This window comes from Pelecanus crispus, chromosome 2 (assembly GCF_030463565.1).
Source record: "Pelecanus crispus isolate bPelCri1 chromosome 2, bPelCri1.pri, whole genome shotgun sequence".
Lineage (NCBI taxonomy): Eukaryota > Metazoa > Chordata > Aves > Pelecaniformes > Pelecanidae > Pelecanus > Pelecanus crispus.
Window position 1 is genome coordinate 65,042,281 of NC_134644.1, and position 12,517 is coordinate 65,054,797.

Here is a 12,517-nt window from a genome sequence, read left to right on the forward strand (position 1 = left end):
GAAAAGCAGTTTTCCATTCATTCTCCTGCCAGGTCTCTCACAGGTCTAGCTTTGTGACCCAGCAAGTTCCCTGCAGATGTTCACAGAATGCCAGGGCAAGAGGCAGAGGGTGCCAGTTCTTTACCATGCTGCCATTCAGCCCACTGCAATCTACACAGAGCCTTTTTTCTTTCTTTTTTTTTTTTAAGAAGCAAAAAAAAAGAGGCCCCAGCAGGGACATGGGAGAGTTGGATAAACCTACATGCCAGACAGTCCTTGAGGTCCTCCTTGCAGGCTGCTAATTCAGGGTGCTATAAGGCAAAGATGTACCTGAAGGGCACCCCTTTCCTGGTGCCATGTCAATGTGGCAGTCATGAGTAATGGGATAGTAGTGTTTTCTGCCTCCTTCTTCTCACAGACATCCACAGAATCACTGTATTTATCTGGGAGCATAGAGGGGTGGGGAGCAGAAGCTGAGGTAGAGGTACGGTCTTGGCATCTGGCAAGACAGAGCTGCAGTGGTGTAGGAGTATTGGGCTGAGGCTGTGCTGTGGTGCTTCACACAGTGTAAAACCAGAAACATGGGAGTCCAGATCAACCCTCACGGCGTGCTGAAATGGGGAAGACAGCCCAGAGAAGATCCCAGGGCAGACTTTTGCCCTCAGGATCTGGTATTCCTTTCCTGCAGGGCAACACAAGAAACCCAGTTGCCAGTTACTGAGAAGGTTATGCTTCTGTAACACAGCAGACTGGACATAAATTGCAGGAGACGATCATGTATTGTTCTGTGCCAGTCACAGCCAGTACCAGATAACTCTGAAATCAATGTAAACAACCCACTACACCCCAAAACTTCAGAGGACCACATGATACCCCCGCTCACACGTTTAAGAAATAGTAGCAGCCACTTAGGGAGGAAAAGAGGAAGAGACACTGAGAAGAAGCAGAGGAGACATGAAAGGAGAAATGAAGGAAACACATAGAAGGAGACATTGTTGGGGACACAGCTGGAGATGCACTCCTGAAAAGAGGTACTCTATACCTGTGGAGGTACACTCTGAAGGGAACTGCAGCCCATAGGTGAGCCATAGCAGAGCAGAGGAAAACGAGTAAGAAGCAAGGAGCAGCAGAAAGAAACCATTACACAAATTACTCCAGCCTCTTGCACTGCCCATTGCCTCACCATAGGAATGAATTTGAGTAGGCAGTAATCTGTAGTGGGCACTAAGGACTCAGTCTTCCCAGCCAGTTTTCCACAGACAATGCATAATTTGGATTGTCTAGTCAGCAAACCACCTGGCTTCCCTGCTGGAGCTGGCAATCACAGCCACAGCCGCACATCGATGGTCCCCAAAGGCACCACTTCAAATCAGTGAATAAGGCTTCGGGGTTCTGGAAAACACTGTGTTTCTTATAGAGGTGACTCAATCCAGGGCCACCCTGAAAGGCAGGAGATTATACTTGTTAGGTCAAGTGCAGCTTAATCTTGACATTTTACCTTCTTTCAGTGCTGCCTGGCCAGGAGTGCAAATGATCTTTAATTTGACATCATCTGTCAAAGGTCAGTGCTCAGTCTGTTTCCTCCCCCTGTGCTGCTCTACGTTTTGCAGACCTCTATCATATCCCCCCAACACACTCTTTTCCAGAAGATTTATCTAAGTCATTCTTTGTACAGAAGCAATTGCATGCTTATGATCCCTTTTTCCTTGCGCTTTTCTGAACCTTCCCTGGTTCCTTTGTACTCTTTTTGAGATGGAGGACCCAGATTTGTGTGCAATATTTATTAATTTATACACTGTCTTGATGTTTTCTCTGTTTTATTCTTTACTCCTTTCTTAGCAATGTTTAATAATTGATTTGCTTTCTTTCATGCTACTGGGCACAGAGAAGACATTTTCATACAACTACCTGTTATAACATACAACTACCTGTTACAACTGTTGCAACAGATCAGGGGTCTTCATTTCAAATGTGAAGATAGGACGGTTTATTCCCATATGCACTACTTCCCTAAATTCCATCTGCCACTTTTTGCCCATACACTCAGTATCCTAACTCTTCTGCCTGCAGTTCTTCTCAGCCTGCCATTGCCTATAATTCCCTAAATAACATTGTACCATCAGCAGACTCTGACAATGCCATTTCCAGATCCCTGAGAAATACGTTGCACAGATCAGGTTCCAGAACACATCTTTGTGGGACTCTATTGGTGACCTCCTTTTACTGTGAAAATGGACTATTGACTCATTCTGTCTTATTTCCTGTCTTTCAACCAGTTATTTACACCTGCAATTATTTATTTCTTGGCAGTGTAATTTCTAAGAGCTTTTGATGAGTGACCTCTCCAAATACCTTCCAGAAATTCATGGTCAGGATTCCAGGGTCTATCTCCCTTAGACACAAGCTTGTTGACTTATAAACGTTTCAGTAGGATTGTGAGACAGTTATTGCCTTTACAAAATCCCTTTTCACTCATCCCTATTACAGCATCTTTATGCATATGCTCACTAATTCTAATCTATTTTACAGTTTCCATTAAATTGCTTACTACAGAATCAGGCCTGTACTTTCTTAGATTTCTTATGTCACCCTTTAAAAACATGACGTTACAGCTGACACATCCCTGTCTCCTGCTACCAAAGCAGTTTTGTACTAGAGGTTGTACAGGACAGTTTGTAGTTCACCCTTGAATCTTTTAGAATTGCTGGTTATATACCATCTGGTCCTTGTGATTTGTTACTATTGTTTTTGCCTGCATGTTCCATAACCTATCTGTTCCATACTGACTCTTTCAAGACACAGCTCCTGGTGAGTCCCCCCATAAAGAAGAAGAGCTGGCTTGGGAATCTCATCCAGGTCTGCTGTAGTGAACACAGATGTAAAGAAATAATCTAGATTTTCTGTTATTTTCTCTGTGTGGTGCTTTAAATTTCTTTTAATTTTTCTGGTGCTTCAGACTGTCTGGCAGACTTCCAGAGCCTGAAGTGTTTGAAAAGGGATTTATTATTAGATTTTATGCCTTATGCAAATTGTTCCTCAAACCCTTTTGGCCTGTCTCATGGTGTGGTTTACTTTTCATCTGTCACAAGTTCAGATTCTATTTTCAATTTTAGGCCCAAATTTAGCTTTTGGAATGCTGCTTCTGAAAAGCTGTCCCCAGCAACAGCCTCCCTTGTCCCTGCTGCTTAACCACGGCAGGTTCCTTTTTCCCCTTATATGCATGCGCCCTGAGTCTCCAGTATGGTATCCTTAAAGTCTCCATGTAACACTCAAAGATATAATTATTTTAGCTGCCCCTCCATTTTTAACAAGCTTCTTCATTTTTAGGTAGTTTTCATCTTCCTCGCCAGAATCTCAGCATCATGGCAGCCTTGCTCTCTTGATGTCAAGGCATCTCCCGAGCTGTCACTGACCCCACCATGGGCTGACTGGTCCTTAAAAATGACTATACCATGATGCCAGCTCAGGAATGAATATGTTTCTCTTAGCAGATTTATCTTCCTTGGCATGCTGGCACTGACAGTTATGGCAAGAGATTCCCTTCTTTTTACTTCCCTACCTCATCTCCCCTCTGCCTTGAAGGCAAGGCTGTTCATCAGCTTCTGTGCTCCATATAGGAGAGATCTGTGACTGTAGAGGCCCAAAGTACATCTCCCCTGTGTTCCTTCCCACCACCCTGGGGGTTTGTCTGGATGGGTTCAGTGCCAAATTTAGTAAGTACTTGTCAGGCCCTGAGAAGCCTCAACAGGTGCCTGCCCCTCATTCTTTCCTATGCTGCTTTAAAATTCATGCTCTCGTCCTTAATATCTACCGGAACTACATTGCAGGTATGCTTGTGCTTACCCTCTCTGATCCTTACCCACTGGCTTGACTTCTGGCTTGAGCTGCCCTGTCACTACAGGCCTGCCTGGCAACCTGGCCTGTTGCCTGAAGTGTTGGTGAACTTGCTCTGCTCTTCTTGCTCAGGTGTTGTGGAATTTGCTGACTCTCAGCTCCCAGCTCTACTTTCCATATAGAGCAGTCTGTCCCTGCTGCTTCCTGACAGTCATACTGGTCAGATGGAAAAAAGCAGCCACTGAGAAAAAAAATAAAGAGAAGAAATGGCATGAAAAGAAATGGCAAAAGGAGGGGGAGATAAATATTCAAGCATGACAAAGTAGAAACAAAAAAAAAATGTTTTAAGGGAGGGCATATGATATAGTGGGGAGATCCTTGCCCCTATCCCTGCACTGAAAAGGAAGAATGATGAGAAAAAGAAAAAAAGACTATTTTGGCCAAACTGAAGAGAATAAAATCACATGCCTGTACAGAAATGCTGGGCAATTAAGTTAGGCTATCAGGAGTGGATGGGATTGGCCCAATGCAAGTTTGGCAAGACAAGAAAGGAAAAAAAAGCAGAAATTGTTAGATAGAAAGGGAAAAGGGAGAACAAAGGAAAAGCTGTATAGACCTAAACATTGGCATTTGTGCAGCAGCACATACAGGTGCAAATCCCTATAGGGCTTTCCATCCCACCACTTTTTTTGGTGGTAGCAAAAAAGTGTGGATACTGAAGTGGTAGTGGTATTCATGTAAAGCAGGGTTAAAAATCTGTAGTAGTTCTGTGTGAATGTTACGGTCACATCTCAACAGCAGTGACAGAGAAGTCTATGGGAACCAGAGGACTATTACAAATTTCTTGACAGCAGCAGGAGACCATGCATCACCTCCTAAAGGATGCCACTGCCACATACCTTTCTTTGCAACCTCTTTGTAACCAGATGTTTACAGTGTTTACATACAGCAAAGCACTTCAAACACACTCAAAATCCATGGCAAAACATGTAGCATCTTTGTAAGGCTGTTGCCATACTGGTTTGCAAGCTTCCCTTGCAGCACTGGCAGGAGTCTGGGGTGCATTTCAACAGCTAGTGTTTCTGCAATAAGAAGCACTATGCAGCAAATGGAACTTTGATCTGAGAATTTCACCAGGAGGGTGTGGAAGGCAGAATGCAGAGACTGTGTGCAGCAGTGTTCCTGAGGTGTAATTCTTCAGAGCTGCAGTTGCTATGGAACTGTGAACTTCCTCTGCAGTGTCTGAAAAGATCAGCAGCTCTGTAAGGACTCTGAAGCCACATTGCAGCAGTAAAAGCATAGAACTGTTCTGTAGATGCACTGTAACCATGAAACTGCAAACCTCTGCAGGGAGGTGTGAATCATACAATGGTTAAACACTGGTGCTGAAACCCGCAGTATGACAAAGCGTGCAGATCTACAGAGTATTTGTAGCTGGAGCATGATAAGATTTGTCTGCAGCGCCAGCTGTAGTATGGGAATCCTTGTGTGGGCTTTCCAACAGTAACTTAAGTTCCAGCACTCATTTGGGATGACAAGTGTGTGGCTCTGCCACCTCCCTAGAGCAGTGCATGCAGGATGCATTAGATAGCCTAATGACACATCCCTACTTTCTACCCTGTGCCTAGAGAAAGCACTTCTTTCACGCACTGAGACAGAGCGACAAGCTGTCCTGTACCCACCCTCCTGCTCTTGGTCCGCTTGGCTGGGCTCTGAAACGCAGCCACTACAGTAAGCCCATTTCAGGGAAAGGCCGCAGCAGCCAAGCTGATTGCCAAGCAAATCGCCAGTTTATTGCCAGCACTAGCATTTCGTTCTCGCTGTTAGTTTTCCTTTTTCCTCCTTTGCAGTATCAGACAAGATTCCCGATTTCCCGCTTATTCCGGCACCAGCAGGCGTGGCTCCCGCCCGCCCCCGCCCCTCCCGCCTCGTGCCCGCCTCTGCTCTCCCGCTCGCGCTCGGAGCTCCCGTGCGGCTGCGCGCGCAGAGTCGCGTTCCGCCGGGAGGAGTGGGGACGGGCTGTGCGCGTGTGCGGTGGCCAGGAAGCTGGACCGGGGAGCGGGGGGGTTGCGTTGGCATGGCGGAGGCGCGGCCGGGCGCAGGTAAGTGCGGCTGCTGTGCTCGCGGGGAGGCTGGGGGGGCGGTGGGGTGGGTTGGGCGTGGAGGGGAGGAGCAGTCCTGGCTCCGCAGCGATGCTGTCGGGCAGAGGGCCGCACCGTGGCGGTTGTGGCCGAGCGCTGGCGTGTTGAGGCGCGCCCCTGCAGCACCACCTGTTGCCGCCCCCGCGCGCCGCAACTTCGCGGCGCCTGTGGCGCTCAAAATGGCTGGGTTCGCCTCTGCCGCAGGGCGCGCTAGGGAAACTTTGCCTGAGGAGGAACGTGCGAGCTTCTAGTGTGACAAACGAAGGGGAACGCTATAAAAAAATACAAAGAGCCGGTTGGTTTCTGGAAAACTTACTGCTCTCTGCCCACCCGTGCCCATGAAACCCGGCAGAGGGAGGTGCTGCCTGCACAGGGCAGCCTGACCTGTCCCAGGCCCACGAGCCGCTGTGAAATGCGGCGTTTCGTGGGGTCTCGCTGAGGTCTCGGAGCAGAAGTCTGGGGCGTGCAGGAGGTGCCTGCCTAGAGCAGGTGCTACCTGCCTGGAGTGATCTAGGCAAGGGCTTATGGGTGGAGAGGGGCTTAGGGACCCGACCCGGAGTGGGATTGAACATCACACGTGCAAACAAAGATTGTTTGTGTGTTTGTTTGTTTTTCCCTGCTGGCTTTTATGATGCAGGTTCAGATTAACTTTTATTTTACTGTCTGTGGCTGCTGAGGAGGAGGGGGAATAGCCTTTCAAGATCCATATGCTAGCTTCACATTTAATGATTTATCATATGTTACGGCACTTACGATAGAGGAACCCTTATGTAATTGTGTCTTGAGCATGTAACTAGAATTAACACTGTTGCCCAGAGTCATTCATGATATTTAGTTTTTTCATCATGTCTCTTGATTTCCTTGGCAGCCTGAGTAGACTTCTCAGGTAATCAATGTTACTTTGGGGTCACTTGGTGAGCTAACTAACTTCATTGTTTACAGAGTCATTAGATTTCTGCTGGGAAGAATCCTGGACTTTCATGGCTGGGGTGAAGAAGAAAATACGAATCTCTACTTTTGCAGCACCCTGGTGTTAATTCAGATTAAGGTTATTATTAGCCTATATCCTGAATAGCATCCTCTGTCTCTTCTCCTCTGTTGTTGGCAGCCTGACTATTGTGACAGCAAAGTTCTTTGAGTTCTCTTTTTTGATGGGATGAAAATGGGTCCACAGCTGCCTTGTGGGAAGTGGAATAGCTTGGGACATGGTTCAGAGAGCAGAGACTGATAGTTTCAGTGAAGAGAAGCTGGTGCACGTGAATGTTTGCTTGTCTGTTTATCTTCCATGCTGTCAGCTCTGGTCCTGAAACCTTTTGTACAGTGTATTGGAATAAAGGGTCTTAAATAGGTATACTGAGCTGAAAATAGCTTTAGTGAAAAGCAGTAGATCAGTCTGGATGGTATACCATTTCTACATTTGCTTTACAGTACTTAAGCTAACACAGATATTGTCACATGGCATTAAGTTCTGGAGTTCATTCCTTGTTATGGTAATACATACTGTGTTATCAAGAACGATCTCATAGTTAAGCTTCAAATTGTGCTTGTGCAATATTAGGAGGGGAACTGACTTTTGCCCTGCAACTTCATGGACAGAGCAAGTGTATGATGTTGAGAGTCTAAATATGAAAGATATTTCTGATCTCAGGGTAGATCAGGGAAGCAGTTGAGGTTGAAGAATGACAGTTTTGGGTCATGGCAGATGTGCAGCCCATCCAGGATATTTTGCCAATAGTGAATGATTATTAAGACCCAGGGAATGAGTATAAGAGACAAAGGGGAAGAATATAAGAAACAAGACAATTAGAATCATGGAATTGTTTAGGTTGGAAAAGACCTTTAAGATCATCCAGTCCAACCATTAACCTAACACTGCCAAGTCCACCACTAAACCAATTAAGAGTAATAATTAATTTCAGTTGTAGAATGATTAGTCACATTGATATACCTTTCTAGTTTCCAGTCCTGTGCACCTAGAAGGGACACGTGGTATTTGTATTTAGTAGCCATTAATGGATTTTTTTTTTTCCCATCAGTTGCCATAATTGCTGTTGAATGTAGTTTTGGTTTTTTGCCTTCACAATGACAGCTGGGTCATTATACATGGTACAATGCATCATTAAACTGAAGATATCGAGGGGGGTTGCTATAAAGCATTGAGTAGCCCAGTGTAAGGGTGAACAGGAAAGTGAAAACTTGTAGTACATTTATTCTCCTTATGCAAAATCCATTCTGTAGTAGATACTTCTCTTAGGATGATGAAGCAACTTATGGTGAAGTTGTATTTCTTTCCCTACTTTTGTATTTCTCCTGTGTCATCTTGAAATGGGCTAGCTAAAACTTCATGTTCTGTTCGAAACGCGGATGCACAATAGCATAAAAAGACAAAAATGTAACATCGTGCACCAATATACACAGGGGGCTAACTAGCTGGAAAATAGCTCTGCAGACAGGGACCCTGGGGTCCTTGGTGGACTATAAGCAGACCATGAGTCAGCAATGCACCCTCCCTGCAAGGAGGGCCAACAGTATCCTAGACTGTATTAGGAAGAGTGTTGGCAGTTTGTCAAGGGAGGTGCACCTTCCTCTCTGCTCAGCACTGGTGAGGCCACCACTGGAGCACTGTGCCCAGTGCTGGTCTCCCCTGTACAAGGAAGAGATAGGCATACTGGAGTGAATCCAGCAAAGGGCCATGAAGATGCTTAAGGGATTGGAGCATCTGTCATATGAGGAGAGGCTGAGAGAGATGGAACTGTTCAGTCTGGAGAAGAGACATCTCAGAGTGATCTTAGTGCTGTGTACAAATACCTGATGGGAGGGAGTAAAGAATATGGAGCCAGATTCTTCTCAGTGGTGTTAAGTGAAAGGACAGGAGGCAACAGGTACAAATTAAAACACATGAAATTCCATCTGAACAGAAAAAGAAACCTTTTTACTGTGAGGATGGTCATACACTGAAACAGGCTGCTCAGAGAGGTCATGGCCTCTCCATCCTTGGAGATATTCAAAACCCAGCTGGAGACAGTTATGGGCAACTTGCTCTAGCTGACCCTGTTTGAGCAGGGTATTTGGACTAGATGATCTCAAGAGGTCCCTTCCAACCTTGGCCATTCTGTGTTTCTGTGGTAATGGTGATTTTGTGTGTTAATCTTTCTCTAATAAATTCTGGCAAGAGTTGCAGGAAGAGAGTATATGTTTTATTAGATGAGCTGTTATGGTTGGAATAAACAATAAGTTCTGGGCAGGCAGATTGTTTTGCATGAAAATGGGTTGCACTGCTTTAGTCTTTAAGCCTGAAATGGTGTAGCTCCTGTTTAGGAAGAAATCCAACCTTTTGTAAATCTGTATCATCCCTGGAAATTATAGAATGCTGTAGATGAATATATAAAATGATTAGAGAAGACAGAAAACGTCAAGCTTGGTGTTCTGTGGGGAAGAGGTTTAAAGCTTCCAGTGCTATGGGGAAAGCCTCAGATTTCCATAATGCACCATTCCTTGGGTTTTTTTGTGGTACAGTAAGACCTGCAGGGAGTGTCTTCCCTGTAACTTGTACTTTCTTTTCAGCTGACTGGACCATTTCTTGTCTGGATATATGCAGTGCTGACACAAATAGATTGTTGTGTATGGACTCTGCACTGTCATCTGTCTTTAGGTGAAAAAATAGGTTATTTGAATTGCTTTAAAACTGAAGACATCTGTCCTGAAATTACCTTTGTCTCCTACTGGGAGCCAGTATATGAACAGAACATATAATCATAGACTACCCTGAGTTGGAAGGGATTCACAAGGGTCATTGAGTCCAACTCCTGACTCCACACAGGGCAACCTAAAAGTTAAACCAGATATCTAAGAAAATTATCCAAAATGCTTCTTGAACACTGAAAGGCTTGGGACCATGACCGCTTCCCTGAGAAGCTTTTTCCAGTGCTCAGCCACCTTCTCATTGAAGAACTTCTTCCTAACACTACCCAATCTGAACTTCCCTTGATGCAGGCATTCCCTCACGTCCTAACACTGGGTACCAGGGAGGAGATATCAGCACTTCCCTCTCCAACTCCCCCTCATGAGGAAACTGTAGATAGCAGTGAGGTCTCCCCTCAGTCTCCAAGCTGAACAAAAGCTAGTATCCTCAGCTGCTCCTCGTAAGTCATGTCCTCTAGTCCTTTTACCATCTTAGTTGCCTGTTTCGGACACATTCTAATATTTTTATATCCTTCATGTATTGTGAGGCCCAAAACTGCACACAGTACTCCAGGTGACACTATTTTTGGTTGAATTTATGGCTGTCTCAATAAGAAATGGTCAATTAAAAAACAAGTGCTTGTCCAGTCAGAAAGACTGGTACTAGTCAGTGTTGTTTATTTAGTTCCATTTTTGTATTGATCTGAAGCTTCAGAAAGAAAATTAAGAGTTCTTCCTATCTAGGAGATAGAGCTGAATTCATTTAAGAATGAAGAAGTGCTACCCCTGACACCTAAGGGGCTACCCTGTGGACTCTTGTACGCTTTTCTTTTTTTTGGCTGGACTTCTTCAATGTATTTTTTTTTTTTCTTCCTTATATTTATTCTTTCTTATCAACTTCATACAGTCCCTGCCTAATTCAAGTACAGTGTTCAATGGCTTTTCAAAATCTAATTGAATTTAGCTTGCTAAGAGACTGTGCTAAGAAATGTTACTTAGGCATGATGTATTTAAGTGGCACTTTCAAATGTCATCATTGATGTCTTCATAAAAATGTACCTAAGTAATTAAGTTTGGCTGTAGTGGTCCCCAAAATAAGCTCTGTTTTTGAAGCAGAGCTCATACTTATTAAAATGAGACATGTACTTCCTAATTTGCTTTGTATTTTTAAAAGCATCCTTATCAAATTCTTTTTCCTGAAGGATAGTTCACACAGATACCTAACTTTGCCAGGGCATTCTGGCTCTGTCCACAGTTAATGCTGAAGTGGTGTAATGTGTAATGATATGGCAGAACAGGCATGAAACCATATGAGTTTCATGTGCTTGGTTTTAATTCACATTCAAGCTCTTAGGGATATTAAAATCTGCAATGTAGAGGTTGTTTTAAGGGTACTGTGGCTTGCTTTGTTTGTTTTATAGAATACAGGCTGGAATCTAGCTTTGGACATTCGCTTTTTCTTGGGTTTTTTGTGTATGTACATACAAACATGTCAGAGGAAATTGAGCCAGTGTTAGCTACTGATTATTACGCTTGCATATGTATTTTGCTGTTTCTTGTCTTGACAGACAGAAATCGGTTTTAGTAGCATTTACCACTTATTTGGAATTTTTTTATAATGTAAAAGCTGACAGTAAGAATAGGAATCCTATTCATGGGTGGTATAAAAAGTCCTAATGAATTATTCATATCTTGGAGGTGCTTTTAAATATCTGAATCATGGTTTCCCATCTGTTTCTTCAAACTTAATAGATTATTTGGAAAGTGCTTTCAAAAATATCACTTCCACAGCTAGATTTCAAGTTCTGGTTATGCTTCTTGGAGGCCATGCTCAAAAGTCAATTTGACTGTATTTTAGAAAAACAGCATTTTAAAGCCACGTGCAGCACGTTTTTTATGTCAGTATAAGATAGTATGTTTTACTGATCTACAAAACATACTCATTCAAGCTTATTTACTGCATTCATCTGAAAGCCTTCTGCAGTAGTTTGTTTATAATTTGTGCATACGATTTACATACTGCATCTCATAACCAAAGAAACAATGGTCTTTAATAATAAAATATACTTTCTAGAGGCAAGCTGTGTGATTTTTTGAAAAACATGTTTTTATTAAACGTTAAGAAGCTATTTGGTTTACCTTGCTACATCTATCCATCCGACTTTAAATTTTAGTGTATACAAAAGAAATCTTAAAATAACTAATAAAACGCGTTGTTTCAAATAAGGTTTGTATGTAATTATAGGATAGTATCCTGTCAAATCAAAATATGTGAAACTATTTTAAGTAATCTATACTGAATGACTGCTGTTTGCATCAGAATGTAAAAGGACTACAATTTATGTGTATAGTCCTCTTTGTTAGTGATAGAAAAGAAACTGGAAAAACATTGGAAAAACTGAAAGTAAGTGTAGCTGTAAAAAGGGCAACTTGGTATTTTGAGTTCTTTACACAGGATACATGTGCTAAGATGACAAAAATGGAAAGTTTCCAGGGTAGCTGCTTGCAGTCCAGATTCTTTCAGATTTATAAGCCTAGTATTTTGTACCTACTAGGGTCTGCAGTCCTAATGATAGAATAAAATAGTTCAGCTGGAAGGGATGTACAGTGATCATCCAAGTCCAACTGCCTGACCGCTTCAGGGCTGACCAAAAGTTAAAGCATATTATTAAGGGTGTTGTTCAAATGCCTCTTAGACACTCACAGGCATGAGGCATCAACCACTGCTCTTGGAAACCTGTTCTAGGATTTGACCACCTTCTCGGTAGAGAAGTGCTTCCTTATGTCTAATTTGAACCTCCCCTGACGGACGCAGCTTTGAGCCATTCCCATGCGTCCTGGCACTGGCTGCTAGGGAGAAGAGATCAGCACCTCCCTCTCCA

The 12,517-nt window shown here is 43.5% G+C and overlaps 1 protein-coding gene across 1 annotated transcript in view; it reads left to right on the forward strand.

Moving 5' to 3' along the window:
* The first annotated feature begins 5,890 nt into the window (after nucleotides 1-5,890).
* The window catches only part of NFX1 (nuclear transcription factor, X-box binding 1), a 69,671-nt gene continuing 63,044 nt past the window's right edge, over nucleotides 5,891-12,517 (forward strand). The window contains exon 1 of the mRNA XM_075705494.1: nucleotides 5,891-5,915. Coding sequence (XP_075561609.1) covers nucleotides 5,891-5,915 — 25 coding nt within the window. The remainder of the gene's footprint in view (nucleotides 5,916-12,517) is intronic.